The sequence below is a fragment of the Coturnix japonica genome, chromosome 1 (assembly GCF_001577835.2).
Source record: "Coturnix japonica isolate 7356 chromosome 1, Coturnix japonica 2.1, whole genome shotgun sequence".
Taxonomy (NCBI): domain Eukaryota; kingdom Metazoa; phylum Chordata; class Aves; order Galliformes; family Phasianidae; genus Coturnix; species Coturnix japonica.
The window spans coordinates 124,619,618-124,630,741 of NC_029516.1; the positions used below are offsets into that span (position 1 = coordinate 124,619,618).

At 37.7% G+C, this 11,124-nt stretch overlaps 1 protein-coding gene across 1 annotated transcript in view; it reads left to right on the forward strand.

Moving 5' to 3' along the window:
* MYO16 (myosin XVI) overlaps nucleotides 1–11,124 on the forward strand; it is a 270,411-nt gene that overhangs the window by 220,129 nt on the left and 39,158 nt on the right. The window contains exons 30-32 of the mRNA XM_032442003.1: nucleotides 2,295–2,541; nucleotides 4,474–4,781; nucleotides 6,587–7,789. Coding sequence (XP_032297894.1) covers nucleotides 2,295–2,541; nucleotides 4,474–4,781; nucleotides 6,587–7,789 — 1,758 coding nt within the window. The remainder of the gene's footprint in view (nucleotides 1–2,294; nucleotides 2,542–4,473; nucleotides 4,782–6,586; nucleotides 7,790–11,124) is intronic.

An 11,124-nucleotide genomic window follows, 5' to 3' on the forward strand; every position in this document is an offset into this window, starting at 1 on the left:
GCCTTAGATGATCTGTTAAGAATTAGGTGATTTTATGTCCTGAGGATGCTAACCTGAATTGTTCTAATCTTCATAAGTGAGCATTACTGTAGATCTACATAAATGAGTACCCAGTTCAGAGCACAGTCTTAGAATCTGTTCAGTAATTGCAGACAGTTAGAAGTAAAGATCCAAGAAATGACAGTTTTCATTTCATGGCAGTTTTTGAGCTTATGAAATTATTTTTGTTTGTTTGTTTGTTTGTTTGTTTCCTTGTTTGTTTTCATTTGTTTCTTTGTGTTTTTTCTTTTCTTGTTTTGTTTATTTCTGTGTTGAACTGAAGACAAAACCCTTCAAACAGAGGAACAATTTTTGACTTCTAAGCTTTTTGAATCTTTTAATACTTGTAAGCAGTGAACTCTGATCGTGTTCTATACATGATTCCATTACATTCTCAACAGCAACATTATAAATTCAGACTCAGTAATGTGTATATCCCTTGTGAATTCTCATAAAGAAATCAACAAAAGCTGTGCTGTTAATTTCCTTTTTAACTCAATTGGGTAAGTGCATTAATCTTTCAGATATTAAGAAGTCAGATTTTATTTTAGAAGGTAGCTTTGGAGACTGACATAACTGGCTATGATTATAAAATAATGTAAACTTTCAAAATTGTCCATTATAGACAGTACCAAACATATGAACTTAAGTTTTTCCAAACCTAGTGAATTTTGAATGACTAATAATACCTGAACATATTTTTCTTTTTCTTTCTTATATTGTATCAGCCAAGCACAGAGAATCTCTAAAAATCAAAAACAGTGTTTTGAGTTACATGTGTGAGGATATAGGATATGAAATGCCTTTAATTGCCCTCGATTTATCTATTTATTGCATTAAGGATCATCTTACATTCATAGAAGACTAGTTGTATCTTCCTCTGTTTACGTTTTTCATTTAGATTAATTGAATTTGACTGTCATTTAATACTACTCAGAAGTGCAAGTGTGGCTGACACTGAATTACACTGTTAAGAAGACCCACACATGGTAGCATTTCTGTGTTACAACTATTTTCATTAGCATCTCCAAAACTCAAATCAACATCTTATACAGGCTTCTTCATGTTTACTTATCAAGAAATCTGAGTTGACGAAAATGAAAGTAAACATAATAAGGAATAATGAAATTTGACCTGTTTTGTTGTGTAACCACAAAACAAAGCTGAGCCACTGAAAATATGCAATATTTTAGGTACCAAGAAAATAATTTTAACACACGTTCTTCCCTGTGAGGTACACAACAGTTGCTGTAGACCTGTAAAGAAACATCATCCTGGGGAGCTTAAAAAAACAAACATACAGACAAAACAACTTTACTTAGCATAGCTTTCCTCCCAAGGCAGTGCACATATCCAAGCATACTAACATTACTGGTTCCATGTAGAGTGATTGACTTAGTGCTGGATTCATCATGGTCACAGAAGTCACCGTCCGTTGGTTCCAATCAGCTGGATACTTCTGAAAATTCAGAGGATAAGGCATTATTTAGGTTGAGTAAAAACTGTTGTACTGAATATACATGTTTAGGAAAGTAACACAGGAAACCATTATGGCAACTACACCAAAATATAAGGCTGACAAGGAGAGTAAGAAAATAGGCCTATTAGATATGTATGGCTGATGCAACATAGATGAAAGTTTTAAGCTGAAAAATGGAAATGATGTGACAGAAGCATTTCAGAAATGTGCATTAATTGTTTCTGCTGAAAGAAAATGAGCAAAAAAAAAATGTCTTTAGATGTCAGTAAAAGATCTCCTATTTGTTTGGTTTTTTTCCCCATTTTTTGGTACACTGAAATGTCAAAAATACTGTTTAATGATTAACAGATGCAGATAGTCTTTTAATTTCTACTAAATTCAACACAATAATCATTTGCTTAGGTTATTATTTTAAAACAAACGACCTTTCACCTTTCCTTTTTAAATATATACTTCTGCATTCTGCATCAGACATCCAAGTTTCCAGTTGTAATAGAAACAAAAATAAATTTCAGTGAAAGTTGCCATTTTGAGTTCTGGTAGCTTAAATTTGTGAATGAATTTGCTGTCATACTTGGTTTTAAGCACTGACAATATAAAACAGGCACATCATTTTTGTATGTTGTATACAATGCATGTTTATTTCACTATTTGTATGAGATGTTTACTGAACTTGATTTACTTGTGTTTACAGCAGAACACGCCAAACTATTGTTATTCACTATTTAATTAGTTGTCTTCCATTGGCCTATTATTTTCTCTTCTGTTATGGTAGTTGTGAGAGGATTTCTAGCTCGCCAGCGTGTGCTACAGAAGATGAGCATCAAACAGCAAGAGATCACCTCAGTCAAAGGCTTCTTGCAGAATGTTGAGGATATGGGGCTGAAAACATATGATGCCTTGGTCATTCAAAATGCTTCTGACATTGCTCGGGAAAATGACCGGATTCGCAATGAGATGAATGCTGCTTACCACAGGGAAAAGCAAGAGGCTAGAAACAGACCAGATGAAGTCCACAAAAGGTAAGATATCTTAGCTTTGAAAAAATATATCCTAGATTGGGTAGTAGGGAATTAAATTATTTCTTCAGTTTTATGATTTCCTTCCCTCCTTTCCAAGTCACACAAATGACTTGACCATAACTTGAAAACTGCAAGAGCATTTTCAAGTATGTATTCAACCCAGATCAATGCTTGACACTGTTTTTCTTTGGAGCAGGTGATTTAGTCCAGAAACATAAGGACATCAGTAATATCTTATTCAGGGCAGACTGAGCTTTATAGGAACTTATTCAAGCCTCTGAGTCATCTATTTTTTTATTTTATTTTTTTCCAGAAATTTTTAATTTGAAGAGAAATGGATTACAGTTGAACTTTCATCAAACCAACTAAAAAAAAGCAGAACTCATCTAACTGAGAATTTCAGCATGGGGAGATGGCCAAAATAATGAAAAACAGCAAAGAAGACATTAAAATACAATAAAGGGCAGCCCAAGAAATTCTGATTATTCAGTGAACTAGATAGACTGTGAAGAGGGTTCTTTCCTCTTATTTAAAAATATATGAAAACCTTTTTGTTTAGCTCCCATCGGAGTTTTCAGGAGTACCTGTTCTACAAATCCACCAAATGGTTGGAGAGCGTTTTCCCAGGGATGGAGTCACAGGTCTTTTTCTCTCAGATACCTGAATGGGCAAAGATAGCATTTGCAGTTAAAAACAGGTGTGAATCAAGAACAGGAAAGCTTCTAATAACTTGCTGGACATACAAATATTTACTTTTCCTTAGGAACTTAATTCTCATCTGGAACAACTGCCTTTTCTTTCATTGCTTTTGTCAGTGACTTTATTAAAGTGAAAATGGCAGTGCATCTGCTTAATTAGCTTCAGATATCCCAGTGATTACATATTGGAGGAAATGCCTTTGTCAGAAAGACTGTAATTAAACATTATAGTGAAAACAAATTATCCACTGAGCACCACACTTTCTTCTTTAGCTGTTTCATTTACAACATGGGCAGCTGGCTATATCCTAAGCATGAATTCCAGCCCTGCTGGTGATCTGCCATACAGAAATACAATTTAAAAACAAAAACACAAACACAAACAAACAAAGGAAAAATAAAAAAACAACCAAATGCTTGGCAATTTGTCTGTAAAATGATGGTACAGGCATCTATCTAATAGGCTGCCACTCCAGGTTTTCAGCATTTTGATTTTTGGAAGAGTAAAATATTTGAAGAATTTCTGTTAAAATCAGTTTGTTGGAAGCGGCTGAAAAACATCATTTCTTTGTACATATCGAAATAGCAAATAATAAAATAAAATAAAAATAAAAATGGAATAAGCAAAAGTCCAAAACTGTGATTGAAGTAACTAAGCATAATGTCATAATTAATATCTTTAAAAGGATAGCTATCAAATAAGCCTCCACAGGAGGATATGCAGATATCTAGTTGGAATCATTCAGACAGCCACTGTAGCTGGTTAAAAGGGTCATTAATATTTTACAGATTTGCATTATCTAAATAGAATTTATTGTTGTCTTTTCAGAAAATAGTGATAAAGGCTCAGCATTTGCTGCCTCAGTAACTTTCCATTAAAATGGATTTCCCAGAAATTATCATTCAGATTGGAAACGCGGCTTTTGATTGTGTGCAACAATCAAAGTGTGAACAATTCATTCACGGAGTGTCTGATCCACAATGTGAAACTGCTTAAGGAAAGCTGCATCTGTGTGAAAAAAGAGCCAGTGTCCCAATTTATCATGAAACAGGAAATGGAGGAAAGCTAGCAGCTTGATCTGGATTTGTTTGTCAGGAGATTACTACACACATCCCTTCCACACAGCAGGGGAGGCAGGAGGCTGTTTACCAAAAAGCTGTTGTTATGTTTGCATGAACAGGTTCATTGTTACCACTCGAATAATGCATCTGGGCCTCTCCTCTGTTTTTTCAGAGCTGAAGACAAGGGTGGAAAGCTCCCTGAGGACGGCTTTGCTGGCTACCGAGCACCGAAGCACTTTCACTCCAGCTCTGTGCCTGTCCCCATGGCGGTGGAAGGCTTGGTACATTCTGCGGCTGGGTCGTCCATCAGGTCTCCATCCCTGCACTCAGTGTTCAGCATGGAAGACAGCAGCAGCCTGCCGTCTCCAAGGAAACAGCCTCCTCCCAAACCCAAGCGGGACCCCAACACACGGCTGAGCGCTTCCTATGAGGCCGTCAGCGCTTGCTTGTCGGCGGCTTCTAAGGAGGCCGCTAATGAAGGTCAGACAGAAAGGGGGAAAGCGTCACAAAAGTTATTCTAGGTTATTGATTTGTTCCCTCCGCTTTGATCCTTCCAAACATGGTCAAGCGCCTTTGAAAAGCCCTGCCTCCGTGAAATATTTCAGTGGCAGTAAATAAAGGTAGTCAATTTATCATTTGCTCCAAATCAGCAAATAACTGCTCATGTGTTCTAATGGCCTCGTTTGTCAACAACCTGAGCCTGTTTGCAGAATTCCCTCTGGAGACAAATGATCTTTGTCAGCTCCAGCTATTCTACCCCACTGACCATTTTCTTTCACCTTTTAAACTGTTAGAATACCTTGCATTGCTAATACAGGATGCCAGATTCTTGAATTTCACCAAGTTAAACATTAAACATTCTCCTACATTTTCTCCATGTTCACAGAAATGACTTGTGCATTCAGTGGTTTATGTTTGTGCCATAACTTGCTTATGGTGAATTTTTGTTTGGAATGAAAGCACTATTAAAGCCCTAGAAGAGCTGCATTGCATTACAGTGCATTAAGTCCAGTTTTGAGTTCAACTGTTCCGCCCTCCTACACATTTGAAGCATATACACACATTTGAAGACTAAGAGAGGGGAGACATTGTGCTTTTCCTTGACAAGCCTAATTTGTCCTATTTCATGTAATGAATCCCCTAAGCTTATCAAGAAAGATTCTTCAGGCTGTTTGAAGCTATATGTAATCATTCTCTATACCTTCACATTGACTGCAGAGCTTTGCAGCTCCCTCTTGCAAAATAGTTACTCATGCCCAGTTTATTAGATGCAGGTCCATTTTCCTAACCTCTACCTCTCTCATTCAGATTCCTTATAAGAGGTGAACTCTTGTGTGTGTCCAGTATAAGCAGTTTTAAACAAGTTCAGCATGGATTATGGATCTCTGCAGTGGTTTAGGCATTCAGTGCACAGCCTTAGAAGAATTGGTTGATTTAGCCAAAACACTCTAGCAGACCTTTTTGAAAGGATGGCAATTTAGATACATTTCTTTAGTCTTAGCAGTAATGCTTATACACTCACAAAATGATTGGACCAGTTTCCCTGCTGTGCTCATTTTCCAAGTATTATGTATTTCCTGAGTCTTTGTCTGAAACAAGCTCTGACTTACACCATTTAATTTTTATCTTAAAAGACTAATAACCTATTGATGATCAGTATCTATTATCTCCACTCTATCTGTGCCTGGAGGCTGTGAAAATACATCTAGTTTTGTTAACTATATACTCAGTTGAGGAATTGCCCCTAGGCTATGTGATTCCCTAACTTTAAAAATTATTTCCACATCAGCAATACAAAAGGAGCAGAGATAGGGATAATATCTGCCTGTAATTAGAATTTTATATACTACATAAAAGTCAGATATTTCAGTTACTGATGATAACATGCATGTTAGAGTAGAGCTATGGTGAAACTCCTAGTTAAAAGCACACGATTCTATTCTCTCCCTTGGGGCAAAAGGAATAACAAGCACATATTTCCATGCATTACAGACCTTAAAGTGAATATCTGGCTTCAAAAAATATGTTCTTGGGTGATAGTTTTAGTGACAGTAGAGGCTACCAAAGCAGATTGTATGCCCAGGCAACAAAAGCTTGTGGTTTGGAATACTGAAAGTTATGCATTTTATTCTTTGAAATATGTATACATTGACTGAATTCCTCTGTACGTAGCTTTTTTAATGGTAAAATTATATTTGCATGATTTGAAAGCTTAAGTACTTGACCTGTGTAAGGAAAAACTAATCTCAGTCTGTTAATAACACACATCTTTTTCACTTTCCTAGTTCTGACCCGTCCAAGGCCACACAGTGATGACTATAGTACCATGAAAAAAATACCTCCCAGAAAACCAAAACGAAGTCCCAATACAAAACTCAGTGGCTCTTATGAAGAAATACCTGGCCAAAAGCCTGGGGATGTGAAACAGGCAAACACCGTAGCCAAACAAGGTAGCTATGACACCGTGGGAGTACAGAGAGCAGCTTCTGCTGATGTTCCACAACATGGCACATTGAGTCTCTATATGTCACAAGAAGAGGAAGAAAATGAGCCTGTCTATATTGAAATGGTAGGGAATGCAATGAAACTCAGTTCTGCTGAAGCAGAATGCCCAGAGCAAGGAGAGTCTGTATATGAAGAAATGAAGTATTTTCTCCCAGAAGAAGGAAGCAACGGTAATGGAATAATTCCAATAGCAACTGGATCTCCTCCTCTGGTGTTTGAAAGCAAAAAAAAAGTTCATATTGAAGATGGAACATTTGATGGAAACAGTCAAGCAGCTTTGAACTATAAAGACTCATGTGACATTCCAGCCCCTTTCCCTAATTTACTCCCTCACAGGCCACCACTTCTCGTGTTTCCTCCAACTCCTGTCACATGTTCTCCTGCTTCTGATGAATCACCTCTCACACCACTAGAAGTTAAAAAGCTTCCTGTCTTGGAAACCAACCTAAAATACCCTGTGCAGTCAGAAGGCTCAAGTCCATTATCACCACAGTACTCTAAAAGCCAAAAGGGGGAGAGTGAAAGACCAGCATCTCCAGGCTTGGCTATATTCAATGTTTCCAGCAAAGTGACTCCACCTTCAACACCTCCTCCTCCTCTTCCACCACCTCCTCCTCCTGTACCACCTCCTATTTCCTATCGGGCTTCCACACATTTTGCATTTCCTCCAGAGCCTTGTGCTAGTTTTCTGATTAATACAGGGAAAACAGGTACAAACTCAGATCTGTCAAAAGTACCTCAGAGACCAAACCCTGCTCAGCTTGGATGTTCACCTTCTCCATTCTCCAAACTGCCTTACTCCCCAAAGGTGGGAAGAGCAGAACACAGGAAACTGAACTCTAATTCAACATCTTCATTTCCATACAGCCCTACAAACTCAAGGTCATTGACCAGTCCCCTTGATGAGTTAGCAAGCTTATTCAACTCAGGACGGAGTGTGTTACGGAAATCTGCTGCGGGACGTAAGATCAGGGAGCCTGAAGGTAAGGCTGATCTCTGTTTATTTCTTCTGCACCAGAACAAACTTACATGTTTCTTTTTGGTTGTGTTTTGTTTGTTTGTTTGTTTGTTTTTGTTTTCATTTTAAACAAAGATTGTAATTGTAAGAAATGTGTGGAATTTGTTGCAAATGAAGAATATTGGCCTTCAGGTTTTCTCTTAGATGTCAGTTTTTCTTTTACCAAAACATTTGTATGACACAAAATTAAGTGGATAATTTGTAATGTTCCACTAGTCTCAACACGATAACCACAAATGCTATATATCACTTGAAAATGAGTTTATTATATCAATCAAATACCTGAAAAGCAAAAGGATGATTAAGGAGAATTTCCATCCTTTATGAGATGTCTGGAGAAACAGTGATGAAAGGTGAGGATAAGGCTCAGTCCCCTGATCTGGAAAACAGTGACAGAGACAGGGTGCAAGACTGAAGCTTGTGTAATCCAACTGTGAACTGTGAGTAAGCTTTTGCATCATTTGAGTTCATCTGTCAATGGAATCAGACAGAATTAATCCAAGGGTATTGAAGGAGCTGGCAGAAGTGCTCACTAAGCCACTTTCAATAATTTACCAGCAGTCTTGGCTAACCAGGGAGTTCCCAGTTGAATGGAGATTGGTGAATATGAGTGCAGTCTACAAGAAGGGCAGGAAGGAGGATCTATGGAGTTACAGACCTGTCAGTCTGACCTAAGGAAGGTTATGGAGCAGGTCATCATGAATGTTATCACATGCCACATATAGGACAATCAAGTGATCAGAAATATCTGACATGAATTTATAAAAGGCAAGTCCATCCTGACTAGCCTACTGTTCTAAGACTGACCTGCTTAGTAGAAAAGATACAGGCTGTGCATGTCATATACCTGGATTTTTGTAGTGTTTGACACAGTTTCCCACCACATTCTCTTGGAGAGACAGACAGACAGCTCCTGGGTTTAACAGGTGCATTGTTCACAGGGTGCAGAACTAGTAGAAAGGCTGTGATCAAGTAGTTGCATTCTTCAGGGCTCAGCACTGGGGACAGTTTTGTTTAAAATTTTTATCAGTGATCTGGATGAGAGGATCAAGTGCAACCTCAGTAAGTTTGCAGACCAACATCAAATTGAATAAGACTTCTGATCTGCCTGAAGATAGGAAGGTTTATCAGAGGGATCTGAATAAGCTAGATTGATAGGCTGAATCTAATCACATGACATTCAACAATGCAGTCATTAATCTGTTTTCACCATCAGCAAAGCTAAGTACCGGGTTGTGCCCTTGTGCACAATCCCATGCAGTGATGATGTAGGCTTGGGGAACAGTGGCTAGAATGTTTCCCACCAGAAAAGGACCTTGGAGTGCTGGTCAACAGCTGGCTAAACATAAGCTGGCAGTATGCCTTGGTGGCCAAGAAGGCCAGTGGCATCCTTGCCTGCATCAGAAATAATATGGCCAGCAGAATGAGGAAATTGTGGAGACCACACCTTGAATATTGTGTTCAGTTTTGGATCACTGCTTGCAGATGTTCAGAGAAAAGCATCAATGCCAGTGAAAGGACTGGAAAATGAAACTTACTGGGATTGGCTGCAGGAACTGTGGATATGTAGTCTGAAGAAGAGGAGGCTGAGGGGAGACCTCATTGATCTCTACAACTGCCTGAAAGGAGGCTGTAATGAAGACTCTCTCGGTCTCTTTTCTTAGGTGGCAAGTAATGTGATGCAAGGAAATCGTCTTTGCTCCAGACAGGGTTTAGAGAGAGAATTTCAAAGAATTACTTCAGAGAGGAGATGGTCTAGTATTAAAATGGGGCTGACAGGGAATTGGTGGAGTCCCTATCCTTGGAGGTGTTCAAGAGGCGTGTGAAATTAGTGCTAAAGGATGTGGTTTTTAGTGGCTGAGTAGGGTCCAGCTAACAGTTGGACTTGATGATCTGGAAGGTTTTTGTAATGTATATGATTCTATGCTTCCATGATTCTGTGACAAAGATCTCAAAATAATTGAGTTTCTATGAGTTTCATGAAAAACAAAGGTTATAGGGACATATGGCATATGTACTAGTAATAAGGCTTGTACCAGCCATGAAAGAAACCGTGGTGGGTTTAAGTCCTACTGTAAGTCCTCCAGATCTTGAAAAAGCTTTGGTTGGACCTTGCATATTCCTAGATTCTGAATTCAATCGCACATGAGATTTTAAATGAGACTTCATCAGTTCAAGAAAATGCTTTGTTATTCTGAGTATCGAGACTGATGAAATTTGTAAAGATGTTGCAGTAACTTTGCTTGCTTTGGCAAAGTAAATAGATAATATTCAATACCTAAAAACATGTGGCAGATTTTTTGTTTTGCTTTTGAGACAGAGCTCTGCTTTTATTATATAGTTAATACATTTTTATCTGTTAGGAAATAACTATCAATTTTAAAGTCATCTCTTTGGTTGTATCTTTTCAAGGGTCTCTGAGTGTATCTGTTATGGTAAGCTTACTCCAATCAAGTCAGAAATTTTACTTTTACACTTAAAAATATTTATTTAAGTTTGAGGATTTCTGCAAGCTCCACTTTCAACTGAATGTGACCATGATAGAGTTCAGCCTGAATGTTGAAGATAGCACATTAACACAGGCTGCCATATAAAGACTCTAAATTTACCTTTCCCAAGGAAAATGTTGTACTTCTAAATATTTCATCAAGGCAACACTAACTATGGAAGATCAAAGTTCAAGAAAGATACAGAATGAAAGACCCAAATCAATATTATATGAACTAGAAAGCTATATAATACTGTAAAATACTAAGTGCAGCTACATATGAGTAGTTCAGCATTAAGTAGATAGATCAAAAGTGATATAGGAATACAGGTGATGATATGCTCAGTACTTTTGACTTTTTCGTGTACTTCATAGTCTCAGGTGGAATAGTCTTTTATTTAACCTCTGATACAATTAATTAAATGGCAATCAGTAGAATGGACTCAGTTATGTAAAACTAGAAGTTGTCCTTGTTTTACCTTTGATTTTTTATCACCTCTTGCTAAATGCAAATTAAGTTCCTGGAAAACTGCCCCCTTTCATCATTTTGTTATTTATAGCAATTTATTATAAGAGGTGTGATATAAATAAAAAATAAAAATGAAATCTGTGAAAATTAAGACATGACCTAGAGCATCACTCAGTAATGTACAGTTCACTTCTCTAAGTTATAACCAAACAACAACCTTAACTCAAAAACAGAAGGTGGAAGTGTGGGCCATTTCAGAGTCAAGGAAGGTTAGCTATGGGAATCAATGAGTTTCTGTACTAAACCATCAGCCTTGCAGATAAAAGCCTCTTTGCCAATAAAA